This window comes from Moschus berezovskii, chromosome 15 (assembly GCF_049115385.1).
Source record: "Moschus berezovskii isolate FMDL1 chromosome 15, NW_MosBer_1.0, whole genome shotgun sequence".
Lineage (NCBI taxonomy): Eukaryota > Metazoa > Chordata > Mammalia > Artiodactyla > Moschidae > Moschus > Moschus berezovskii.
Window position 1 is genome coordinate 67,078,253 of NC_142474.1, and position 27,131 is coordinate 67,105,383.

Genomic DNA, 27,131 nt, shown 5'->3' on the forward strand with positions numbered 1-27,131 from the left:
CATCTTCTGTTGTCCCCTTCTCCTCCTGCCTTTAATCTTTCCCAGCATCAGGGTCTTTATCAGTGAGTCAGTTCTTCGTATCAGGTGGCCAAAGTATTGGAGTTTCAGCTTCAGCAAATATCATGGGTTAAATGATTTGATAGCTACGATCAGTGTAGATTTGCATCAACAAATATTTGAAAATATTTCCTTATTCCTGCTACCTGACTCTGGTGGTTGGTAACTTCAAACCCCTGAGGCCCAGGACACAGGAATTTCTGTGGTGAGAGGCAGCCACAGTTAGTGTGGTTGGTGATGTTCTCTTTGGCTAGGTTTATGGGAAAATCCTTCACATTTGTCTTGGCTGACACTCTGTGGTCATATAGTGTACTGCAATGAATTTGGTGTGTGGGAGTAACTTTATTGAGATATAATTGACATGCTGCAATTCATCTAGTTCAAGTGTACAGTTCAGTGACTTTTAGCTGTGTAATCACAACCACAATCTAGAAGTTAGAGCATTGCCACAACTCCACTAAGATGGTTCATGCCCATTTATAGTTAACTAACTGTGGTGCTGGAGAAGACTCTTGAGAGTCCCTTGGACTGCAAGGAGATCCAACCAGTCCATTCTAAAGGAGATCAATCCTGGGTGTTCATTGGAAGGACTGATGATAAAGCTGAAACTCCAGTACTTTGGCCACCTCATGCGACGAGTTGACTCACTGGAAAAGAGTCTGATGCTAGGAAGGATTGGGGGTGGGAGGAGAAGGGGACGACAGAGAATGAGATGGCTGGATGGCATCACCGACTCAATGGACATGAGTTTGAGTGAACTCTGGGAGTTGGTGATGGACAGGGAGGCCTGGCATGCTGTGATTCATGGGGTCGCAAAGAGTCGGACATGATTGACTGAACTGAACTGAACTTGCTTTTATTTTGCTTCCTGTGATATAAAGAATGTTAAGATATCATTTGTAATTTGGGATTTCATCAAAACTAGGAGAGAATTTTTTTTTTTTTTTTGGCTGCACCACACAGTTTCTGGGATCTTAGTTCCCTGACCAGGAATCAAACCCATGCCCCTTGCTGTGGAAAGTGGAAGCAAAGAGTTTTAAGCATTGGCCCACCAGGGAAGTCCCCATGTATTTTATGATGACAGTCTGGAGTTGCAGGAGAGAACCTGAGGCAGCCTATCGTTGGGCTGGGTTTCATGATAAAGAATGTCCTCATGTAGTAGCTGTGTCCTCACAAATGACTGGAACCCACAGGTGAGCCCCAGGAGCCAGGTGGGGAAGCTTCAGGGAGAGGCTGAGGGTCCCCTGGGACCTTGCATGGTGATCATTTCACCTGGTCAAGTTAAAACAAAGTTGTCTCAGGATACTTGGAGCTTAAACTGAAGTGTTATCTGATCAGACTCTGATCTGATTTCTTCTGGAAACTTAGAGGAAAAATTCTAAAGAAAAAAGGACAAGCCATAGTAAAATGGGAAAAATACTTTGAATATTTTTGAGCCTTTGATCCTCAGAATTCTTATTTGTTAAATGAGATGCAAAACATGATGGAAATACATAAATTGCCAGATTAATGTATTTGGAGCATACTTATACTAAAAAAATTTTACTAAATTTTATACTAAAATTATTTTTAATCTGAAATTTAAATTTTATTGAGTACCCTGTATTTTTATTTTCTAAACCTGTCAATCATATATACAAACCTTAGTCATTCTTCAAAAAATGTTATATGGCAGTCTGGATAGAAGGGGAGTTTGGGGGAGAATAGACAACATGTATATGTGTGGCCGAGGCCCTTTGCTGTGCAACTGAAACCACCCCAACATTTGTTAAGTGGCTACACTTCAATATAAAAGAAAAAGTTTAAAACAGAAAAGATTTCTTATCCACTTGAAAAAAACCTTAGTCATTCTTCAAGAAATGACTGTCATATTTGCTAAAAATGCATATATTCTCTTAATTTTAGTCAGTTATCTACCCCCAAACCTTCCTAAGAAAAATGACTATGTTTTAAGTGGAGTTTTAAAGGTGGCAATAGTGGTAAAGAATCAGCCTGCCAGTGCAGGAGACACAAGAGATAGGTTTGATCCCTGGGTCGGGATGATCCCCTGGAGGAGGAAACGGCAACCCACGCCAGTATTCTTGCCTGGGGAATCCCATGGACAGAGGATCCGGCAGGCTACAGTCCATGGGATTGCAGAGTCAAGACAGGAAAGCACACATTATTGCATATTATTATTGAAGAATAGATGAGAACCTATGAAAATTCCCAAACTGACCACTAGATGGAGCGAAATTGTTAAACAAAAATAACAGCCTATCCCCTGGTCTGCTTAGTTTCAAAGGCCTGTCAAAATGAACCCTATTTGAGAATCACTTTTCTGAAAGAGATGGGTTTTTCTTTTAACTTCCTCAAAACAACATAATTAATGTATCCAATGTCTAAAAAAGGTATCAAACAACATATGCTTTTCAACAACAGTGTGCTTTGCATTAAACATTTCCCATTTGCCATGAATGGAGATGGGGAAGAGAAGGTGCAAACTCACAGGAAATACCCAGGTAACAAGCCCTAAGACTGATGATGTAATGCACGAGCCTAAAACTGCAAACCAGAATCAAATACCAGGAAAACATTGTAGGAAATCTCCAAGCTCCATTCTCTCCACCAGTGGGATGTTACCTTCCCAGCAGTCCTCTGACTAGAGGGCAAACCAACTCATTTTGCTGCTGTTTCCTCTCCCCAGACCTGCAAGAGATGGGATTTTTCTATTTTCCTTTCCTGTTTCAAGGGACTCCCTGGCGCTCTGGTTTAAAGTAAACTTCTGTTTTACCCTTGCATTTTCCCACAAGATCATTAGTGTTAAAAATCAAGCTCTTGTAATAATGTACGAGCCATGGGTTTGCCCCTGGAAATACAAAGACAGAGCATTTGGGATTCAGAAAGTCTTGTCTCTTTTGAAAGCTTGATTTGCAAGTTTGTGATCTTAAAAATTCTCGATAGCAAAGGCTAGACTGCACAAACATAACATGTTTTTCTTTGTCTTCTAGAAGAATCATAATTCTGCCTGAGACAAATAGATGCTACCAACAGGGCATAGGGAGGTCATGTACATGGAGGTACAGGGAGAGAAGGACATCACCTAATTAAAAAATAATATCCATTATGATTTTTCAGCATGACAGTGAAGCCAGCTTTATCAAGTACTTTCTAACACCTGATGTTTAGCCAGTAGTTATTCAGATCCAAGCAAACAGAAATACATCCTACCTTTATTACAAGTTAATCACTAAAGGGATATTGCCTATATACTTCAATCATACATAATGGCCCATCTCTGGGAACCCTGCCTCCCAGGTAATGAGCATTAAGCTAAAATACCTTTGTTTAGCTTCCAGGAAACATCCTGACCAGGCCCACCTGTGAATGACTTCAGGGAGAAAGAAATTAACACAACCCGGTGGAAGGCTGACCGGAAACAGGAAATGTCTGACTTTGCTCCCTCCCGTTAGTATAAAAGAAGCCTGAATTTTAACTCCAGACAAGCTGCTTATTTGGGACACATCAGTTATTTTTTTCAGGCTTCTGGCTTTCCTCTTAAAGTTGCTATTCCTCGCCCCAACAACTCATCTCTTGACGTACAGGTCTGTCATGCAGCGAGCAGTACAAGCTTGGACTCAGTAACACATGTACATTCTCAAGTAAGATGGACAAATATCCCTGCTATTCGGAGGTCATCTGTTGGGGCCACTCTAGCCATCCACAAACACTAGAACAAACAGATGTTCTCTGTTTCTCAGTGGCTGAAGTATTATAGAAGAGTCTATGTGGCAAAAGAATTGTTCTAAAAGAATTTTTCCAAATGACTACCCACTGTTAAAAATTTCAGCACTGTAATAATGAAAGAACTTGCTAGGAAACTGGGGTTGTAACAATTATGTTTTGGTAGTTAAGTATTGCAGAAGGTTGAATAGTGTTTTGCCATTACACAGCAGAAACTATACATCTGCAAAAATAAAGAGCAACGAACAAAATGAGAAAAGCAAACGCCATTATTCTGAGTTTGCGATAGTAAGGGGGCCAGCCACCACCACTGGTGTTTCGGTGGAGATTCAAAGGTGGGCAAGGAGTGGGAAAACTTTATAAGACGGAGAAAGGGAGGTTTCAGGTATGCCTGACCAGAGGCTGGTGGCAGGGGGCAGCTGAGGGTGGAAAACCTTGAACCGGGGATCTTATGTGATTGGTTGGGGGTCAGATTTGACTCTCTCTGGTTGGCTTTAAGTTGGAAGCAAGGGCAAAATCAGGAAGGTGTGTCAGCTATGAATCAAGCCCTAGCCATCTGAGGCCAACTGTTACAGAAGTTACTATTTAGCTTCCTGGCTTGTTGCTAGAGACAGCAATCTTGCTTCCTGTAAGTTTGATTTAAAGGAGGCTCGCTTCTTGGGCTGGTTACTATAGATAAGGGGTTGGTCTCCGGGGTAGGTGGCTGCAGGTCGTGGGTCAACCTATCGCTCTGATGGTCTGGCCATTGGGTTTGTGTATATTCAGTCTCTCCCATTCCATTCCTTAATCTGTAACAGAAAGAAAAACTAGATACACCCAGATGTTGATGAGAGATCAAAATTAAAAATTTTAATCATAATGGGAATTCCCTGGTGGTCCTAAGGTTAGGACTCTGTGCTTCCACTGAATCTATGATTTGATTTCCCAGGTGCCTCACATATATAAGTGAAAGTGAAGTTGCTCAGTCGTGTCTGACTCTTTGCGACCCCATGGACTGTAGCCTACCAGGCTTCTCTATCCATGGGATTCTCCAGGCAAGAATACTGGAGTGGGTTACCATTTCCTTCTCCAGGGGATCTTCCTGACCCAGGGATCGAACCCGGGTCTCCTGCATTGGAGGCTGACGCTTTAACCTCTGAGCCACCAGGGAAGCCCACATATATAAGTGGAATCTTAAAATGTATGTCTTTTTGTGACTGGCTTATTTCACTTGGCACAATGTCAAGGTTGGTTCATATGTAGCATGTCAGAATTTCCTTTCTTCCTTTTTTTAACAGCTCCCCCCCCACCCTGCTGCTCCCCCTGAGAAAAATTAGGGAAGATTTCATCTGAGAATAATGAACTCACAGCAGTGCCCTTGTTTCTCTTAATTTCACCTTTTGGAAATGGGCCTCAATTTCCCTCATTTGTAAGATTGGGTCATAATACATACCTGTTCATGTGCCCACTGCCTAGCACAAAAGGTGGGGTGAGGGCTCTTAGGTCTCCCCTGCTAGTCCCCTCAAGATGGTTTTCCCTGCACCCTATCTCCCCCTGCTCAATTTCCTTCTCTCTTCTTTTGACCTGCCTAGGAACTGAGAAAGGGACCAGGGTGAGCTGTCAGTCATGACATGCAGAGGTCATGGCCTGGCGGGGAAAGCCTGAGAGGGGAGAAAACTCACTAGGCCCAGGACAACATAGGGATTCTCAAGGGGAAATTCAGCCTTTTTAAGGCTGGAAAATATTCCATTGTAGGTATACACCACATTTTGTTTATCCACTCATTTGTCGACGGGCCCTTAGGTTGCTTCCACCTTTTGGCTATTGTAGATGCTGCTGCTGTGAACAGGAATGTTCAAAAATCTTTTTGAAACCCTGCCTTCAAATTTTTGGGGGGAGTACACTGAGAAGTGGGATTCCTGAATCATACAATAATTCTGTTTTTATTTTAGGGGAATTCCCCTGGAGAAGGAAATGGCAACCCACTCCAGTATTCTTGCTTGGAGAATCCCATGGACAGAGGAGCCTGGAAGGCTAGTCCATGAGGTTGCAAGAGTCGGACACAACTTAGCGACTAAACCATCACCGCCATACTAGTTTATATAGCAGCTGCACCAGTTTACATTCCTACCAGCAGTGCACAAACATGTTTCTTACTCCTAATTTTGATTTCCTGGTGTGCTGGTCTGGAGTAGATTGCTTATTTAGTCACTAAGTTGTGTTTGACTCTTTTGCGACCCTCTGAACTAGCCTGCCAGGCTCCTCTGTGCATGGGATTCTGGGGCAAGAATACTGAGTGGGTTGGCATTCCTCCTCCAGGGGATCTTCTTGACCCAGGGATCAAACCCACATCTCCTGCACTGGCAGGTGGATTCTCTACCACTGAGCCACCCGGGAAGCCTGTGGAGTAGATTAGAAGCAGTGAATTAGAAGGGACCAGCAGGTGAAATAATAGTGTGTCATCTGGCAATGTGGCTGAGAAACAAGAATTCTAAGAAGCAAAACTAGCACTGGATTATTACAATATTCAATAATGTATACTTAGTGAAGCTTTGGAATGTAATGAAAAACTTAAATTATATCTGATTTCCCATGTACGAGGAGGCAGATATCTATATACATTTTAGAAAAACATCCAGTGATAAATATGTAAGTACTAAAGCGTTTGATTATATTATGATTTCTGAAACGAAGAGTGCTATCAAAAATGGTGAAACTTTTCAAAGGGTCCTTAAGGAGGTCTTTTCATTTACCCAGGAAGTTTACTTAAATGGCCTGGACCCCTTCCTATAATGCCACATCAGTGAGACATTGCTGTTTCCATGTATAATGATCATACAGGGGCCTTTTCAAATTTAAATCATGATGTAATAAGGACATACACTAAGCCAGAATGAGATTTTCAGCTAATGGTGTTTGTATGGTAGTGAAATGTTTATTGATTAAGGAAAGAGCTATTCCATTGAGTTGGGAAAACATTCTCCAAACCATTGGAGAATGACAGGTCTAACAGATAATTACCATTTGGGGTATATATTGAACTGTCTTATGTACAGAGCACTAGGATTCTGAGAGAAGTGAGGAGGTGACATATGGCCTGAGAAGGGTCATGACACACAAGAGACATTATTACGGTGTGTGGGCTGCACGTGGGAAGAGGGGGTGGTCAGAGAGAGGTGTGCCCTTTATCCTGGGCAAGAACCATGGAAGCCATCCTGTTGATAGCTTGTGGGCTTGCAGGCATGTCCAGAGGTTGGTGGTGAGCCTGTCAAGCTAGGCCTTGCGTCCTGGGGATGCAGGGTGAGCTGGGAGGCAGATGAAATGGTTGTCGGAAAGCTTAGGCAGGGCTCACCACAGAGATCAAAGTCAAGGTTAGGGAATCCAGAGTAACCTGAACAGAAGGTATTGAAACTGAGACTAAATAAGTCACTGATAGTTAATGGGCTTCCCAGGTAGCACAGTGGCAAAAGAATCCACCTGCCAAAGCAGGTGATGGAGGAGACGCGGGTTCGATCCCTGGGTTGGGAAGATCCATTGGAGTAGGAAATGGCAACCCACTCCAGTATTCTTGGCTGGAAAATTCCATGGGCAGAGAATCCCAGTGGGCTATAGTCTATGGACTCGCAGAGTTGGACATGACTGAACACGGTGCCCTGATAGTTAAAATGGCAGAGGTGTGTGGGGACATCTCACATAATGAGGTTATGCTTGCCCATTAAAAAAAAATGTTTTCCCATTTTGAAATGGGAAAAGTGCTGCTGTCCTTTGTCTGCCCCACATCCTGGCCCCTTTGTGAAGTCGGCTGTGTTGTCACTTCAGGGTCATGGTGAGGAAACTGGGCGGTGAGCCCGAAGTCCCTTCAGTCACATCATGTCAGGAGCTGAACTGGGACTGGAATTCCCTGCCCTGGAGCTTTCTGCTACTAGGTGAGCCTTGGTTCTGTTATTTTCCAGTGCAAAACATCTTCTCCTTCCAGAAAAAACTTTTGTTTCTAATAAATGTGTTATGTCTTAGTGGGCAGTGGACTGTGAAGCCTGGAGGGTAGCTTGTGCAACAAACTCAGTCAAAATTGCAGGTTAGTACCCTCGTTTCCTCAGCAATGTTAGGAGGTGGCCTGAAATTAAGGTGACTTGGTTTTTGAAAAGTCTTTTTTAGAGACAGTAGGTTTTTGGTGGTTGGCACTGAGATATCTATTCAGTACAAATTCTATACTAACCAATAATCCTTCACTGGACTAATGATTTCTATCCAGGTAAAGGTATTCATCTGTTTTACAGGCAATGAAGCAATGGCTTTTGCATGTACATTTGACACTTCAGTGAATATTTCAGAAATCACTAAAATGTAAGAATATTGAGATTGCTTATGTTATTTAAGGCTTTTAAAAAATTAACTGGATTTGATAGGGAATGAATCTTGGCCACATTTTCTTTTTCAACTGTCAGTTCAGTTCAGTTGCTCAGTCGTCTCCGACTCTTTGCGACCCCATGAATCACAGCACACCAGGCCTCCCTGTCCATCACCAACTCCTGGAGTTCACTCAAACTCATGTCCATCGAGTCGGTGATGCCATCCAGCCATCTCATTCTCTGTCGTCCCCTTCTCCTTCTGCCCCGAATCCCTCCCAGGATCAGAGTCTTTTCCAGTGAGTCAACTCTTCGCATGAGGTGGCCAAAGTATTGGAGTTTCAGCTTCAGCATCAGTCCTTCCAATGAACACCCAGGACTGATCTCCTTTAGAATGGACTGGTTGGATCTCCTTGCAGTCCAAGGGACTCTCAAGAGTCTTCTCCAACACCACAGTTCAAAAGCATCAATTCTTCGGCAATCAGCTTTCTTCACAGTCCAACTCTCACATCCATACATGACCACGGGAAAAACCATAGCCTTGACTAGACGGACCTTTGCTGGCAAAGTAATGTCTCTGCTTTTTAATATGCTATCTAGGTTGGTCATAACTTTCCTTCCAAGAAGTAAGCGTCTTTTAATTTCATGGCTGCAATCAGCATCCGTAAGCTCCCTTATTCACTAGTTGTATCTTTAAACCTAAGTTACCACTCGTTGGTTACAAACAGTTCAAGGTATTAGAGTATTTTAGAATGTTCTGCAAACAAGTGCAGTTTAGGATGTATACTTACAATGAATGGCAAGGTGGAGTGGGCTCCCTTACTTCCTGCTGCTGCTGCTGTTAAGTCGTTTCAGTCATGTCCAACTCTTTGCGACCTGAGACGGCAGCCCACCAGGCTCCCCCATCACTGGGATTCTCCAGGCAAGAACACTGGAGTGGGTTGCCATTTCCTTCTCCACCCTTACTTTCTAACTCACCTCAATTGTAGAGAAAATAACCTTGGAGCTTTGTTCTATGGATAAATGAAGCACTTTTCTTTGGTCCAGGTCAAGTTGCTATCAGAGTCAATACTTCCCCTGTAGCTGGTTACCATCAAATTTTCCAGGGGCCTATTTTGGAGGGGGAGGGGTCATTGGAAAATAAAGTGACAATAAGAGCACTGGTGGCACAACAAAGGGTATGGTTATCCCACAGCGGCCTTACAAACATCAGCGACTGACATGGAAACTGGCCACCAGGTGGTTGGAGCAGATACACTCTGAGCAGGTATTTAGCCTGAGCTTGGGGCCATTTTCCTTCTTTTGACCAAAGGTCCATGTCCTGGGTGAACTTGGCTCAGTATTTTCTGTCTTCAAGGAGGTGATTCAGGGAGTTGTGCAAATGACTGGTTTGTGTAATTATGGCTCCCTGATTCAGTTGAGGTGGTTTCTTTTTATAAGCAATATTTATAAATTGTTTGAGCTGACAGTGATATTTCTCATGTTTTCAATATTGTGATTCCTTTAAAAATTCTGCTTAAAAATACCCAGCTTCTATAGCTAAAAAGTCTGAAGAGCACTGACTAATAAGCCATCCCCCCAAGTTTCATATTTACTTCTCTACAACAACCAAAACCTTCAACAGCGATTATGGAGATGAAGGAAAAAAAATTCCCAAGTACTTCTGTCTGCTCAGAGAGCTCAGTGGGGTTAGCTGATATAGCTGGAAGCTTTCTAAGAAGGCTGAGTGTTCAAGGACAGGGTCTCAGGCTGCACTGCTTACCTCCCCTTACCCCCTCTAGCCCCACACCTGGGCCAGATCCATGTGAGAAAGTGCCCCTGCATTCAGACTTCCAAGGGCTACATCACAGCAGCTGCTGGGGCTAAAGGCATGGGTTTTTCCTGAATAACGCTTCTCAACCTTGCTGCCTTTGGTCGGGAGGGCTGAGTTCCACAGAAATAACTAGGCTCCCTTCTCTTCAAGTTTAGAACTAGTCCTAAGCAGTCACTCCCAAACCACTTCAAAAAGAGGGAAAGAGAGAAGCAAGGCTCACTAGAGTGGGTCTCTTTTCCACTTGAAACATCTGCAGAATCTTCTCTCATTATTCCGATCTGCTTTCCTGAGCTGCTCCAGTTCAGTGATTCCTGGAGGTGGGGCAGGAGGGTGATCTTGCAGACAAGATCCCCACTTTGGCCATTTCTCAGAAGTGTGACCTTCCACAGATTTAATGATCAGAATTAGTGTCTTTATTTGTAAAATGGAGGATAAAAGCATAGGCTTGGTAGTAAAACAAACAAAAAGATCTTAGTATCCAGCAGGTGTTCAATAAATGACACCTTTCATCATCATATTGGCACCATTTCTCTGTAGTGTGACCTTCCACAGGTTTAATGATCAGAATTAATGTCTTTATTTGTAAAATGGAGGATAAAAGCTTAGCCTTGGTTTATTTATATATATATATATTTATAAAAACAACCAACTTAGTATGCACCAGGTGTTCAGTAAGAGATGCCTTTCACCATCATCTTGGCATCACACTGCTTCTGCGGCCTTTCCTGGAACCCTCACCACGTGTCAAGCAGAAGTCATTTCTGTCTTGAGGATTTTCATGTGATGTTTTGGCGGGAGGGGGTTGGCACTCTGGAATATTACTGATGAGGCCTTCGTCCTCATCTTTCCTTTCCAGGCCTGCTGACCCAAAGTCATATCCTGAATAAGCCCCGCAGATGCACTGCCAAGGGGAATACGGCAGGAACATTAAAGGAGGAGGTGGGATGGGGGCAAGCAGTGCAGAAAAGTCCCTGTAGACCAGCAGCTGTCCGTCATTGGGCAACCGTCTGTGACCACCTTACCTCCTGGTCGTGTCTGTGTGCTCCCCCAAATGGTGTTCTCAGTTGACACTGCCATTCTCTTCTGCCAGTGGCTCTTCAGCACAGAGAGCTTGCAGAAATCATGCTGTCTCCTATGTGCCATTCTGTTGTCTCCTTGTAAGTCCTTCAGCCCACATCATGAATATATATATGTTAACTGTTACGACTGAATAAAAAGTTCATGTGTCTGCATGGACATGCTGTACACAGGGTTGAACGGCTGCATGTTTCCTTTCACACAGCACCCAAATCACAAAACAGCAATGGGAATAGATCACACAATAACCATGCACTGCAGCCCTGAAAATCTGAATATTCACTGACTTGCAGTCACATTCCAATCAAACTTGCCTGGGAAGCAAAAGGGTTGGAACTGCCTTAATAAAGAGATGTAATGTCATCCTGTCACTACCTCCCCACCTCTGTGGGACTGCAGTTCTTTAGAACTTTCCTTCCTCATCTTGGCATTAGCACTTTGCTATCATTTATTTTCCCAGTGCTACTGACCTGGGCCCTTGGACTCTTTAATCAACAGAAATTGACAAGAAGCCAGATGAGAATTTCCGACAAGGTTTTATGGGGGCTCACACTGCAGCACGAGGGAACAAAGGCAGGAATCAGGTGTCCTTGCCCACCTGCTCCTTCACAAAAACCTCCCTGGGTCCTTAGATGGGGTGACGGTGGGAATGGATCTGCAGTCCAGGCAGAGGGCATGGCTCAGGTGGTCTGTCCATCCTCCTTTGCGATACCATAAAAAATGAATTGTGCACAGTTTTTTGCTTTCTGCATTAGCACTTCAAAATGGCAGACTTGCCGTCTACAGCCACCAGGAAGGGTGTGTAGTGGTCAACATCGCCCTACTGCACAGGCATGAGGTTGTTTTTAATCACTTGTGGTTAACTTATGGCCTTCAGCACCATGTTGTTTAAGGAAGCTTCACCCCTTGGTCAGTCTATGGATGCGTTTCCTGTTGTTCAAAGAGGCGCTGCCCAGGGGCAAGTGTCCTGGCAGATGACCCAAGATCCCAGCCGATCTCATTTTCTTTTGAGGGGTTCTACACCCTTTGCTCTTAAGGGTCAAGGAGCCGAATGTCTCTTCTTCTGGAGCTTCTTCCTGCTGAGACCCTAGCCTAGCCAAGAGGTGCAGAAGTCCCTCACTGACTGTTCCAAAGACCTATAGGGACCAGGGTCACCTTCTAGGAATAGGTTTAAATCCTTGGGCCATCAGAAGCCTCACTTGGAACTGTTGAAGCATGGAAGACACAAATCTAACTAAAGATTAAACAGGCAGGTTCTGAATAATGACAAAAGAACTATCAACACTAGAGGGCCCAGGAGAGGCAGGAACCAAGGAATGTAACAGGATGAAACCTTTGACTGAGTCCCATATAGTTTGGGCAGTGGGGTAGCTGAACCCATGTAGCCATTTAACTTGTTCATAAATTTCCTGAGTATTTACTTCAACTTCCTCTGAGTTGCTGATGCATGTTCTACAAGTTTTGTTAATCACTGCATAGACACCCCCGTGTTCATCCAGAAGATGATCCAGGGTTATTGTCAAACACAACATTGGCTAAGAATCTGGGGACTCTTGGAAACCCCTTAAAGGCATCACCAGTTGTTTTTTTTCGGCTGCACCAGGCATATCTTGCAGGATCTTAGTTCCCTGACCAGGGATTGAAACTGCACCTTTGGCAGTGAAAGCATGGAGTCCTGACCACTGGACCACCAGGGAATTCCCATCACTGTTTTTTGAGACTAGGCTTTCTATGGCCTCTGTGAGGTTTCTTAAGATTGTTTCATGATAGGCAAAACTCCCCAAGGGGCAGCCAGACCTACGGCCACCCCAATTCCTGCCAGGACTAGTCTGAGTGCCCAGTTATGTCTGTTTCGAGAGGTGGCATTATTATATGCAGTGGTACTTAGTCCTTCAGTGCCCAATCGGCCCAAAGTGCATTCTCCTCGGAAGTGAACATTGTCTAAGCATGGGTAGGCCATTGCTCGGAGAGGCCAGGAGAAGGAGGAATTTGGGCTCCCTTCAAAGGGTAGTTTATTCTGCGGTGAACCACAGAGGAATAGATATCCGGCAGGGGTACAAGCTTGGCGGGGTGAAGTAGAATTAAACCACTGACGTAAAAGGGCACCCCAGCGAGGGGCATTACTGCACCTAGGGGACAAAGGCCCTCCGTCTAGCGGTCCCCCATCTAGTTCTGAGTTCTCCTCTATTTCCTCCTCATCGCTGAAAGCAGAGGGGGTCTGATAGGTGAGCCTCCAGGCCGGGGCTGCTGTTCCTTTCCAGTGTGTACAAGATGTGTTAGGCTGGGTGCCTGGGGAGAGCAGAGATGAGTCCACACACCAGTGAGTCTGGTTAGGGGTGCAGGAGGAGCTTAACGTGGAAAATGACATCGGATAAATAGACAGTGAGCTTCCCGCATCAATAAGGCAGGCATCTGTCTGGCAGGGGCAACAGGGTTTTCCTTGCCCTGTACAGAGAAAGGGCCGCTTGATCCAGAGACCCGTTTGGTTCCAAAGGTCTGTAAGCTCTACACACCCCATTTCCTCATGATCTTCAAGATCAACTATTAGAAGCGGCGTGTTCCTCACTGGTTCAGAAGTCAGGGTGAGATTGACATCCTCATCTACAGGCACAATCTGGAGCTGAGGAACCCCCTTTTGTGGGTGGGGATGACAGGTCCAACAACTGGAGAGATTATTTCCTGAGGCTAAAATGCTGGAGAAGTTGACGACTGAGTTCTCTCTCCAGGTTCCCCTCTCCTCGTTGTTTTGTCCCCAACCCCTCCTTAGGACAAGGGCCAGGAGAAGGGTCCATGTTTCCCATCCTGTCATTGGTTCTGGTCTTCTAGACTCCAGGGGTCCAAAAAAGCTGCTTATCCGGTGGGGGTGGCTGAGCAAACCAGGAATGTGAGCGAAAATGCAATGACAAGATTAGCAACCAGAAGTCCAGCCTAGTGCATCACCTTTTACTCATCTGTTAGTGGTGCTTTTCTTCTGCATAAGTATCTCAGGTCTTCAACTGGCTCACAGGTGTGTTCTTCCGTTGTAGCCTGTGGGGTTTTTGAAGGCAAGAGATTTAATCTAGTTAAATGTAACTAACTAGGTATTCCTTGTAGTTCACGGGCAGTGAGGGTGGCTAAGATTACTCCATAGGGGCCCTTCCATTTTGGTAGCTGATCTTCAGGGGATCCCTCCTTCTAAGTTTTAGGAACTTGGTCCCCAAACTTAACTCATAAAGCAGCTGCCCCCTCTGCTGTATCCCCAGTGGGCACTGGTGGTGCCTTGTTGGCACTAGCCAAGGCTACTTTGTGAACCTGATCCAGGTTAACAGTACATTGTAGGCACTGGCTCAATTTCTCACACCGGTGGTAAGGAAGGGCTTCTGCTGCTGCTGCTGCTAAGTCACTTCAGTCGTGTCCGACTCTGTGTGACCCCATAGATGGAAGCCCACCAGGCTCCCCCATCTCTGGGATTCTCCAGGCAAGAACACTGGAGTGGGTTGCCAGTTCCTTCTCCAATGTGTGAGAGTGAAAAGTGAAAGTGAAGTCGCTCAGTCGTGTCCGACCCTTAGCGACCCCACGGACTGCAGCCTACCAGGCTGCTCCATCCATGGGATTTTCTAGACAAGAGTACTGGAGTGGCTTGCCATTGCCTTCTCCGAAGGGCCTCTGCTAGGTCATGTCAAATGGGCTAAACTTCAGGATACCCTGGGGGCGGTGTGCGCCCTGAGCAGAGCAAGAGGAACCAGGGCTCATGAGTCTCTTGGCAAAGTTTTGTTAAGGTTTTCTTTAAAGTATGGTTGATTTTTTTCTTTTCCTGAAGATTGGAGGTGCCAAGAGGTGTGCAGATTATAGCTAATCCCCAAGGTGTTTGTTAGGCCTTCCTGTCCTACGAAGGAGGGCCCATTATGGCTCTGGAGGGATTTTAGAAGTCCAAACCAAACAACTGTCTCCTTTAAGAGAGACTCACAGACTTCAGTGGCCTTTTCAGATTGAATGGGGAAGGCTTCCAGCCATCCTGTAAAAGGATTGATGGACACAGGAAGATACTTTTATCCTGACTGTGGGGGCATCTGGGTGAAGTTCAATTGCCAGTCTTCCCCCAGATCTGTCCATCGGTGTTGAACTGGCTTGAGTAATGAACCAGGGATTGCATGGGTTTGCAGATTATTATGGGGATACAAATCACAAGCAAGGTTCACTTGTTTTATTGTTCCTTTAAGCTCCTTTCCTGAAAAAGTCTTTAGTATCAAGTCCCACAGTGCACTCCTCCCATAGGTGGTGGCATCATATGAACCCTAATGAGCCTTCATTGTTAGGCTCCAGGGATAAAAAACTTGTCATCCTTTCTATACCAGCTTGTTCTAGCTTTCTTATAGCCCCATTTTTCAGCATCCTCTTGTTCCTGTGGGGAATACTGGGGAAGGCAGGCCAGTTCAGGGTGGGGAGATAATCACTAGGGCCATGATTTGGTCATGCTCTGCAACTGCAGTGTGTGCTTAGGGACTTGATCAGCTTTGTTCTTTCTTTGGGTTATAAAGGACCTGTCCTTCCAACGGCCCTTACAGGGAATTACTGCCACCTGGGTCAGGAACTGCACTGCTTCTAAAAGAGCTAAGATTAAATCTTCATGTTTTATGGCAGAATCTCTAGCAGTTAACATTCCTGTCTCTCTCCAAATGGCAGCATGAGCGTGTACATATCACATGGAATCCATATTTAGAATCAGTAAAAATATTTTTCTGGGCTGAAGTCTGGGTGGTGGGGCCTTGGCTTCGATGATTTTTATATAAGCTAACTATGTGTGCTGTGCTTAGTCTTGAAGTCATGTCCGACCCATGATGACCACATGGACTGCAGCCTGCCAGGCTCCTCTGTCCATGGGGATATCTAGGCGAGAATACTAGAGCGGGTTGCCTTGCCTTCCTCCAGGGGATCTTCCCAACCCAGGGAATGAACCCAGGTCTCCAGCATTGCAGGCAGATTTGTTACCATCTGAGCCACCAGGGAAGCCCTAACTATAGCAGCCTGCCATTTGAATTCCCATCTCTATAAACTACTCCTGTTAATGAACTGTTCAGTCTCAGGGTTGTCATGGGGTTCATCCAGAAGAATGGATCTGACAGAATAAGTTTGTTTTACTGTCTCTGTACACTGATGCAATAAATTTCCATTTTCAACAGCTGGGAGAAGTGTTGGGTTTAAGGCTTGTCACACCTTTAAAGTAATACCAGGGGTGTCCATTAGAAGAGCCTGGTATTTTGCTAACCTCCCTCTGGTTCACCAATGGTATCCTTTGGCTTCTAACATAGATTGCACCTGATAAAGGGTTAATTCATCTAGATGTTGTCCCAGGGTGAGCCTGCAAGCCTCACTGACCAGTAGGGCCATGGTGCTAATGCCTGAAGGCAGCTGGGGCATCCCAAGGCTACTGAGTAGAACTGCTCTGAAAAGTAAGCCACTGGCCATTGATCTGCTCCCAATATTTGGGTCAGGACTCCTAGTGCTATCCCTGCCCTCTTATGGATGTCTAAACTTGGAAGCCCTAGTGCTGGTGCTTTGCTCAACTCAGTCTTTAGAGTCTCAAAGTGCTATTGGTGCTCCCTACTCCAGTGAAAGGGTTCCCTTTCTCCCTTCAGAGCTTCATACGTAAGGCCACACTTGGAATCCAGATATGGCAGAACCCAGACATTCCGAGAAAGCTTTGGAGTTGTCTCTTTGTGGCTGGAGGTGGTAATGCACGAACTGCTGGTTTCTGATCTATGGCCAGGGGGTCAAAACAAACCCTAAACATTGAGCCTGTTGTAAAAGCTCAGGCTTTGTTGAGGAGACTTTATATCCTCTTTCTGCCAGGAAACTTGGGACCTTAACAGTATTCTGAGCTGAATCTTGCCTTATCTCACAACTTACTAATGGTCGGACATGAGTTTCAGCAAACTCTGGGAGACAGTGAAGGACAGGGGAGTCTGGTGTACTGCAGTCCATGGGGCTGCAACACAATTAAGTGGCTGGACAACAATTAATAGGTCATCAACATACTGGAACACAGCGTTCCACATTACAGGCTCAGTTCCATCAGTTTTTTTGCTAATGCATTTCCAAACAGATGGGGGCTCTCCAGAAAGCCCCAGGGAAGCACTGTCCAAGTGCTTCCAGGGTATCAAGTTCCCTCTGTTCAAAGGCAGAAAGGTGTGAGAGTCTAGATGAAGGGGGATAAAGAAAAATGCATCCCTGAGGTCTAGGAGAGAGAAGTACTGAACACCCCCTGGCATTTAGGTGAGTTGGGTGTATGTATGGGTTTGGCACCAATGGGTGAATGACCCATAAGTCTTGTACAAACGGGGGCCAAAAAGTATCCCTGTGAGGCTTTTTGGATGGGAGAATTCAAGTGCTGTAATTGGACTTACTGGGCTCAGTGGGCCTGTGTTTTAGGAATTTGGTGAGCAGAGCAGCAGTTTGATCTGCGACCCCTCCTCCCTGCCAAGGTCTCAGGCTTTAAAAGATAGTGCCTTTACCAGGGGTATTTCCCCACAGGCTTGACCTCTATTTCCATCTGGGGAACAAGCTTTGCCTTTCCTGGTACCAATATAGTTCCAAACCACAGGATCCATCTGTTCCCTAATTTCTTGGGAAATATTTTCGTGACCAATGGGTGGGGCATCTGGCGCTACTAACAAATGATTCTGGTTTTCTGTCTTCTTGGTTCTCACCTGGTTCTGAGAGTATACTAGCTCCCAGTTTATTTAGCAAATCTCTTCTGAGGAGGGGAAGAGGCCACTCAGACATATACAAAAAAGAATGAGCGATGAGATGACACCAGCTGCAAACTCACAGGTAAAGGGGAGGGGGTGCAAATCGTCTTACGTTTGGCCGCCCATCAATCCCCAGTTAGTACAGTCGCGTTGGAGACGCGGGTGGGCTAGGGACGGCACAGCCGGGCAAGTCAGAACAAGGACACCCACCACTTATTCCAATAAACGGCAATAACACACTTCAGACATGGAGCTTTTAAAATACGGACTAACAAAAAGACAGAGGGGGAAGCACAAGTTTAAAAAAGAATAAACTCGTCCAGAATTAGACAATATCATGTTTACAGTGCCACTGACAAGACTGTACACAATTGTGGATGCCGAGTATTCGCTCCCTTTTGTGACCAGTTAGCACTTGCGTCGACACGTTGTGTTTCTGGACCTCTGTTTTCTCGTATGGAGAATGGGGTCACGCCAGGTTCCATCCGCTAAAGCATTCTGTCCCCGGTCTCAGGATGCCTTCCCCGGCCATTTGGAAAGGGGGGGAAGGGTTGTTTCAGCTGCCTTATTTTGTCCTTCCGAGAGGCGAGGGGGCAGCGCTGCAGTGTGTGTGCGTGTGTGTGGGTGGCAGGACGGGGACCACCCTGCAAAGTTCCCGCATCCACAGCCGACGGCGTGGTGGGGTGAACAGAAGAGCCTGGCTCACCTGCCGATAAACCTGCGGGGAGCGCGGCGCCGCCCGGGCCCCAGGTGCATTCTGGGCAGACGACGGGCGGCTCAGGACGGGAGAGCGCCCCAACCCTGCCTACTCATTCTAACCTCTGAGAGTTTAAAGGAGAAAAAAATCCCCTCCCTCCACCCCGACTCCCCTCCGCCGCTGCCAGCGGCCCAGGCGCTGCACGCACCTCTCTTCCCCGCGCCGATTCCTCGCGACACCACCGCACCGCCGGCGCGCGCGCGCGGGAGGCCGCCCCCTCCTCCGCATCCGCTTCCAGGGCAGAGGGCGGGACGAGGCCGGGTGGGCGGGGCGGCCCGCGGGTGGGCGGGGCCGGGGCCGCGGAGGGCGGGGCGGCCCGCGGGGTGGCGGAGGGCGGGGTCGGGCCCCAGCGTTTCCCGGGCCGCCCACGCCCGGGCCCAGCGCCGCGCCTCCCCGCCGCCCGCGTTCCTGTCGCCCGCCGCCGCTCGCGTCCCCGCCGCCTGCTTTCGGTCCCGCGTCTCCGCATCCCGAACGGCCGCGCCCCCTGAACCGGAACCGCTTGCGGCCGCCGGCGCAGAGCCGGGCCGATTGGGAAGCGGAGGCGGTTGCGCGGCGCCCGCCATGGCGGCGGCGGGGTGAGCCGGGCCGGGCGGCCGCAGTCGCGCGGGCGCGGGCGCTCCTCCGCCGCGGACAGGCCGCCGGGCCGGGCGAGGGGAGCCGGGCCGCCCATGGCGAGGCCGCGCCGCCGCCGCCGCTGCTGACCCGGGGCCGCGCCGGGGCCGGGGCGCCAACCATGGGGAACACCGCCTCGTGCTGCGTGTCGTCCAGCCCCAAGCTCCGCAGGAATGCCCACTCGCGGCTGGAGTCCTGCCGGCCCGACGCCGACCTGAGCCGCGAGGACACGGGCTGCAACCTGCAGCACATCAGTGACCGGGAGAACATCGACGGTGAGGCGGGCGTGCGGGGGTCCCTCTGATTCCTCCGACGCCCCGCGCCCTGCGCGCGCGCCCCGCACCCCGCGCCCCGCCCGGAGGCCGTTGCTCTCGGCCGGTTACCGCGAGCGGACCGGGGTCTTCGCCGCGGAGAGCGGGCCGGGGCGGGGTCCAGACTGGGCTCCGGGTGTCTGTCCGGCGGAGCTGCCTGTCGAGTTGCGCGCGGAAGGGTGAGCCTGTCTGTATCTCGAGAGGCTAAGGAGATGAGGACCCTGGGCATGGCCGAGCACTGAATGCCTGGGTCGGCTCCCCGGAAACTCGCGAATTGAGCCCACTTGCTGGCCCTGACCCCATTTCTTTAAAAAAAACCCCACAGCCCTCCTAGCAAAATACCAACAACAAAAAGGATATTGGGTGGGGGAATGTTGAGAGATTGCAGTCAAATAACGTCACCTGAATTCTTTAACGTTTTTTTCTTTACAGTATTATCGCAGTGATTTGGAGCAGCTTTGGAATAAGTCCCCTTGTTTTTGCTTGAGGTTGAATTACAGTCCTGTGAATTTCTGGTTGATTTCAATGACTTCTGGACTAGGATTTGTAAAGGAAGTTAAAGGACTGATCGCTGCTCCTAGTAATGATTGTTTATTTTATTGGTCTTACAGTATTTTATTACTACTGTTTTATCAATAAGCTTATGTGATTTAATATCCAATAGATGGGTAGTTTATGCATCATACAGTTTATGTAATTTTCAACTTAAAAATTTTGAAATTGTAAGTATATTTTTATGAAATCTTGACTTTTTTTTAAACCACCGATTCTTTTCACAGTTGATGTGGTTGAACTAATTTGAAAAAAATTTCTTGTGTGAATGAATTGGCACAACTCTGTCATAATTCATTCTTGTCACTTTTAGAATGGCGCATTCCATCTAGTATGCAAAGCCAAATTTAAACTCTGCCACGGGGAAGAATTTTTTCATTGTTTGGCGTCATTTAATTTCTTGTAAATAGTAAATTCATCTTTTTAGAACAACTTTATTAAATGGGTACCATATGTAAAGAGAGACTAATAAAATATCTGGTTTATAGTAGACTGTAAGTTAGGGTTCAGTATGAGATTTCTAGTGGTGTTATTTTAGACTTCCATTATGTTAACCTGGGCTTCCCTGGTTGTCTGGGTGCGGGTGCTAAGTCGCTTCAGTCCTGTCTGACTCTGTGACCCCATGGAGTGTAGCCAGCCAGGCTCTTCTGTCCATGGGATTGTCCAGGCAAGAATATTGGAGTGGGTTACCATTTCCTTCTCCCGGAGATTTTCCTGACCCAGGGAGCAAACCCGCATTTCTTAAGTCTCCTGCTTTGGCAGGCGGGTTCTTTACCACTAACTAGCGCCACCTGGAAAATCCCATGGACGGAGGAGCCTGGTAGGCTGCAGTCCATGATGAGGTCGCTAAGAGTCGGACACGACTGAGCGACTTCACTTTCACTTTTCACTTTCATGCATTGGAGAAGGAAATGGCAGCCCACTCCAGTGTGCTTGCCTGGAGAATCCCAGGGACGGGGGAGCCTGGTAGGAGGCCGTCTATGGGGTCGCACAGAGTCGGACACGACTGAAGTGACTTAGCAGCAACAGCACCACCTGGGAAGCCCTCCCTGGTAGCTCGGTGGTAAAGAATCCCTGGGTGGGGAAGATCCCCTGGAGAAGGAAATGACAACTCACTCCAGTATTCTTGACTGGGAAATCCTATGGACAGAGGAGAGTAGTGGACTTATATAGTCCATGGGATTGGAAAGAGTGGGACATGAATGACGCAACTTAGCACACATGCACAGCAGAAACATATTAAGTCCCACTTGTCTTGATCACTTCTGTGGTCCCAGGCACCTGAAAGAAGTGTCCAGCATGTGGTAAAGATTGAATAACTATTGCATTATAAAGGAATGAATGATTGACTTTGTTATAGAATATTGTTACTCATATGTATTGTTAGAACATTGGAAATAACTTCTCCCTTGTGTTGTGCCCTAATATTGGGTAGAGACATTGTTTTAAATAATGGATTAGAGTAATACAAAGAAAAGACTCCCGTTTCTTAGACCCAGGCTACATGCTGTTATGACTATAATAAGGAAAGGGGAAAATAAAAGTAACTGTAATCAGCTATTTGGCAATAAGGTGTAGAAGGATTTTGCCAGAAAAATGTAGAATGGTGTTGTGTGTTCTTTCATTTGGAAGAAGTCTAAGTTTTGGTCATCATTTGTTTTTGAGAAAACATTTGGAAGATCCTAAGTTCTTGTTTTGGAGCTTTGGGATAGTTTGAGAGACTGCAGAGCAGGTTAAGAGGATTTCTCATCTGGGCTGTAGTGTCTTCTCGCCCCGGAACCCACTGGTTATGATGCTAATTTAAACCCAGAACTCCTCATTCACTACTTAAATAACGTTCTCTCTGTCTACCACATTCAGTCAATAATACTTGTAGTATTTACCTATTTAGCTGTTCTCAATGATTTCAGTTAGACCAGAAATCTAGGACTGGGCTTTGGCATGAGTATGTGTAAAGCTCTCCAGGTGACTCTGAGATGCTGCTGGTTTGAAAATCACTGGCTGGGGTGAGTCTTGGAAGTGTCATTGTTGTTCAGAGGCATTTTCCATGGGAATTCATTGTGTCAGAAGCTGGCAGAAGAGAATAGACTTAAGTTGTATTGTATAGATATGTATATGTATATTTGTATTTTAACTTCTGATTGTTAGACGATTAAACTTTTAAAAACTGCGTCTCAAGAGTTCTTAATTTTAGTGCATAACAAAAGCTGAAGTGCCTAAGTACCATATTTCTTCTGTCCTGAAAGACCTTCCAGATAGCCAGACTTGGAAGATACAGGGAAATTCATAGAGCTTGGTTAGGTTAGTTTCTTTCACCAGGGGTACTAGGTTCACGTTTTCCACACCCAAATACAGCAGGTAATGTTTGTCAGTAGAATTTCAGTGATTGTATTAGGCTTCCATGATGCCCAAGGGGAACGTGCCTCCTTTTATATTTAGTGTACCCTATCCACTGGAGGAGGGAATGGCTACTCACTCCAGTGTTCTTGCCTGAAGAAGCCCATGGACAGAGGAGCCTAGAGGGCTACAGTCCATGGGGTTGCAAAGAGTCTAACATGATTGAGCAGCTGACACACACACAGTGTTAGGTTATTCCTGTCTTAGAAATTTACGTTAGATTCATTAGGTAAGTAAATGAATGAGTTACTAAATGAAATAAATGTTAATAAATGTTACTTCTTATGAAGTTATTGTGAGATCAAAAAGTAACAAAAACACTTAGCACCAGTGATGATAAGAAGTACAGCACTTACATGTTGCTTGACATCACCTCCTTCATTTAGTAACATTTAGTCACATTTAGTGACAGTAACATTTATTCCATTCAGTAACTCACTCATTCGGTAACATTTAGTCACTGTAACCCTGGGGACAATATCATCCTTACTCTACAACCAGAAACAAGGCAGAGAGGAGAAATGACTTGCCCAAAGCCATGGAGCCATTAAATTACGAGTGGAAACTTCCCAGTGTTGCTTGACTAGCCATCAGATAGTAACTAGGCTGGGTTTGCCTTCTTGGGTAGGCTGTGGGTCACTGGGTCATATCTGTGGTTTCTCTTCTTGCATCTGTAACAACTGGTCTTACCTGATTAGATCATCTTTGTGGAAGAAGAAGAGGAGGAACAGACTGAAGAGAATTCAAAATTCAGTGAGGCCAAATAAATCAGGATAATTATAATACCTGTACCTGCGTGTCAGTTTGGGTTGACAAACTCAAATCTTAAAATGATTGAGAGCCACTTCATCCAGGGACTAGCTGTCATCCTGGACCACCCTGTCACTTCCTCATCTCCTGTTCAATCTGCTAGGAAGGCATGACTGTCTGCCTTCAGAGTACAGCCAGAGGGACTTCGCTAGTGGCCCAGTGGCTAAGACTCCACACTCCCAGTGCAGGGGATCAGGTTTGATCAGTCGTCAAGGAACCAGATCCCACATACAGCGATGAAGATCAAAGATCCCGCGTGCCACAACTAAGACCTGGTGTGGAATCCGACTGCTTTAAACCTCTCCTGCTGTTGCCACGTAATGAGCCTGACTGGTCTCCCCGCCCTCTCCAAGCTTACCCACCACAGTCTGTTCCCAGCACTGCTGCCGCACTGAGATCCTTCTGAGAACTTGACTCCTCTGCTCAGAAAACTGCAGCGACTCCTCCTGTCACACAGAATAAAAGCCTTATGGTGAATTTGACAACGCAGGCCTTCCGGTGGACTCCAGGGTCCTTTGTAATCTTCCTGCCTGCCTACCTGCCTCTGTCACTTGCTCTTTGCAGCCACACTGGCCCCTGCAGTGCTGTTCCGTGAACACATCAGACATGCAGTTGCCTCAGGACCTTTGCTCTGTCACTGCCTGGAGTTCTCTTCTCCATGTGTGCTCTTGGCTAGCTTCCTCGCCACTTTCAGTATCAATTCAGGCCTCACTTTTCAGTGAATCCGTCCCAGAACCCCATTGAACTCCCCTGTTGTCACCGCATCAGCAGCCCTAATATGCCTTTTGTGCACCACAGTTTTTCTTTATTGCATATCAGCTGTAGTGCATTGTATGTATACTTTCACCACTGCACCACTTGCGAAGCCCCTTTTCGTACACACATACAACTGTAACCATAACTATTTCCACTTACTTTAGCATGTAAGTTCTAACAGAACTCTTTCATTCATTGATGTAACCCACATGCTTATGATAGTGGGTTGTCTAATACCTTGCAGACATGCTCTATTTGTTGACTGAACGAGTGACGCCACCCGCTGAAGGACATCAGTCAGAGCATCAGCGTGTGTGTTTATTGAGAGGAAGTAGAGAAAGTGTAAGACTTGTGGTAATGAAAGCAGATTGGGATAGGAAACTTTTTGGTAGGTGTGCGTTTCTACCTGAGAGGTAAGCAGGTAGGGTCATGTCCTGAAAATGAAACTTAAGATTTCAAAGCATATAGCGAAAGAAAAAACACCCAAACGAAAGGAAACCGTGGCTACTGGCAATCTGTTTAACAACATGATACTGTTCAGTCTTCTTTCCTTGTCTCTTTAGATGAATGATTTTAGCTGTCTCACATCTTTGAGGATCAAAAAGAGTCTCAAATGCTTAACACACTGAGAAGTACTAGATAAACATTTTTGATTAGGGGCATGGCCACTCACGGTGATTTTCATGTATTTAATGTGAATTGTGTTCTGGGCTGTACAGCACTAATATCTGAACCGCTCATCTCGGGCACGGGGTGGGGGGTAGCTGGGAAAGCCCGCTGTGTTTAAACTCCACGGACCTCAGTGCCTGTTGGGGAATATTAGCTTGGACTCCTGCAGTCAGTTTCCACGCTGTCTGCAGCCTATGGAAATTCATCTCTTAGGCATTCTTTTTCTCGGGCTTTAACCCACTTTAACCTTTTCAGCTTGATGGGCAAAGCCATGCCAAACTAAAATTTATTAGCAGTGCTGCCTGCAAGGTTGTGAAGATGCTCTGACCAAGTGTGGGCTGATTGCATTCAAGTGGCTCCCTCACCACCACCCCACTCACTTATTTTCTCCTCTGATTTAGAGTAGGGGTCGTTTGCTCCCATCCCCTCATGCTGTGCATGAGGAAACTGAATCTTGGAGAGGTGCAGTCTCTTGCCCTGGTCTTGCAGATCCTGGACAAGGGCAGTGAATCTCTTCACGTCTTTGTCCTTATTTTCCAGGAGATTTAATCGAGTCTTAAAGGTTAAGATATTTGCTCGAGTTTCCGCAGCTGATTAGTGGCAGAGTTGGAGTCCAGTCTGTCCTCACTTGGTAGAGGATCCCACCTCAGCTGCCCTGTGACTGCCCGTTCAAGGTGGGGGGTGGTCTGTGCCTGGCCCACACTTGCCTTGTTTGCAGAGATTCAGTTGTTGCCTGTGCACTTTTGGCTAGTGGTATTTGTGATTAGGATTTTTACTTTTCTGCTCCTTTTTGAGAGGAGTGCATATTAAATAATTTTGTGGAATAGTATTGAATAGATTTTCTCACCCTTTTCTACAAAGCTGATTGTCTCTATCATCTTGAGATGAATTGCTTTCACATTTCTGGCTAGATGAAACTTAACAACACAACGATGAAATCCATTCCTATCCAGGAAAGGGCAGAACCAAAAGGAAAAATATGAGAGACAAGCCACGTGAGCAGTTTTGAAATCCTGTTTTAATCATGCAGGGTCAGAGATGTAGCTCCAAGTATAGTGTTGGACTTGCCTGTAAGGAAGCAGTGTTTGGTATTTTTCACAAGAGAGCTATTGACAGTGTTACACTTGACATACTTCAAAGTACAAATCCCCTAACAATTCAACATCTGGGTGCCCAGGGTAAGTGCATGGCACCAGCAGTTGATGTCAGGGCCTCTTGTGCTTTCAGTATCACTTTCAGCAGAGAGCTAGAAGGAAAGAGAGCGCTTACTCTCTCTGCAGCCTTTGCGTCATTGTGAAATGTTGAGTTTGTGGCTGCGAGTCTTGGGTAGGAGATCATTCCCTCTCTGTGCTCTGAGACTCACTGTTAGCCTGTCCTACCTTTCCCGAAGAAGAGGGAGGGCTCTTCCCTGAATGTTTTTCAGAATATGCCTCTGGCTATGTGAAGTGGGTGGAGGGTGAAGAGCCCAGAAGTCAGGAGTCTGCACTCTGGCCATGACCCCGCCTTGGCTATGGGTCCTCTGTCCTACTGAGCCTCACTACATCTCTGCTTAAACATACTGCCTTGACATGTGACCTGAGGAACCTGAAATTAGACTAAGATGGTTAATAAACCAGAAGATGCTAGATGGATATATGTCATTATGAACGTAGTGTTCAGGTTGATTTTCCTGAATTAAATATGCAGTGGGTGGTGAGAGCTACAGCAGCCTGTGTATGAACTTGCTGTAGCCAGAGAAGCCAGAAGCCAGAGGGCTTGTCCTGCAAACACATCGAGGGTTCAAGGCAGTCCTGGAAGGATAAGTGGAATCTGAGAGCTGGGTGGGATGAGGTTAGACAGTGCTCTGTGACTTGAGTGGATACTTGCTGACAGTAGAATTGGGACTGCAGATCCTCCTCTTCTTGGCATTTATTGCCCTTCTAGGTTGTGTCTCTCTACAGTCACACCGTAATGCCGCGCAAGAGGGTGGGATGAGTGTTTGAGGCAACTTGCCTCTCTCCCGTGGGTGCCGGGCCCACCCAGCCGGCCAGTCTGCATCCACCCTCATCCTCGGAACATCAGCTTGTGCCCTGACAGGGTGAGGCCAGGGATTTAAAAAAAAAAATTCTTCAAAGAATAAGGTTTAGAGGCCTGCATACAGATGCTTTATTTTATTAAAATACTGCTGTAACTAAAGAGTTGATGGACTGAAAAATAAGTGCAGGCAGCCCTGAGTAAGTTTGGGGGATGGTTTGTGCCCATTTCTTTCAAGGAAAAGTCTGACCAGCTGGCTCTACAGCTGCAGAGGTCAGAGGAGACCTATGGCCCCTTTTTGAGGCTTCTGTTGCTCTCTGCCAGCTTGGAGAGAGGGATGTGCTGAAGCTAAAATCGAGTGGTCGGCCCAACAGCAGACAACTTGGCAGGCTCCTCGGTTGGCAAGATTCTGCCTAGAAAGTCAGTTGGTGGCTCTTCGAAGAGAGGTCATCTCAGGGACGGTTGGTCCCAATCAGCAGCATGCTGGCTTCTCTGCTGCTTTGCTGGGGAGGTTACTTAACATGTAAATAA

The 27,131-nt window shown here is 46.4% G+C and overlaps 2 protein-coding genes across 3 annotated transcripts in view; one reads left to right on the forward strand and one right to left on the reverse strand.

The window, feature by feature from the left end:
- Nucleotides 1-10,327: 10,327 nt before the first annotated feature.
- On the reverse strand, nucleotides 10,328-13,954 carry LOC148775460 (endogenous retrovirus group V member 1 Env polyprotein-like). Its single transcript, XM_088844175.1, has one exon. The coding sequence runs from the start codon at nucleotides 13,802-13,804 to the stop codon at nucleotides 12,746-12,748; it is 1,059 nt and encodes a 352-aa protein (XP_088700301.1). The 5' UTR covers nucleotides 13,805-13,954; the 3' UTR covers nucleotides 10,328-12,745.
- Nucleotides 13,955-18,828: 4,874 nt separating this feature from the next.
- CCNY (cyclin Y) overlaps nucleotides 18,829-27,131 on the forward strand; it is a 108,933-nt gene continuing 100,630 nt past the window's right edge. Inside the window, exon 1 of one of the 2 annotated variants that reach the window (XM_055427906.2) lies at nucleotides 18,829-19,367. In XM_055427906.2, the coding sequence (XP_055283881.1) occupies nucleotides 19,214-19,367 (154 nt within the window). In that variant the 5' untranslated portion in view covers nucleotides 18,829-19,213. The remainder of the gene's footprint in view (nucleotides 19,368-27,131) is intronic. The other variant, XM_055427912.2, reaches the window with a different exon arrangement.

Excerpts from the sequence above, each read along its gene's own strand:
- LOC148775460 (XM_088844175.1), bottom strand. The coding sequence starts at position 13,804 with ATGACAGGATGGGAAACATGGACCCTTCTCCTGGCCCTTGTCCTAAGG.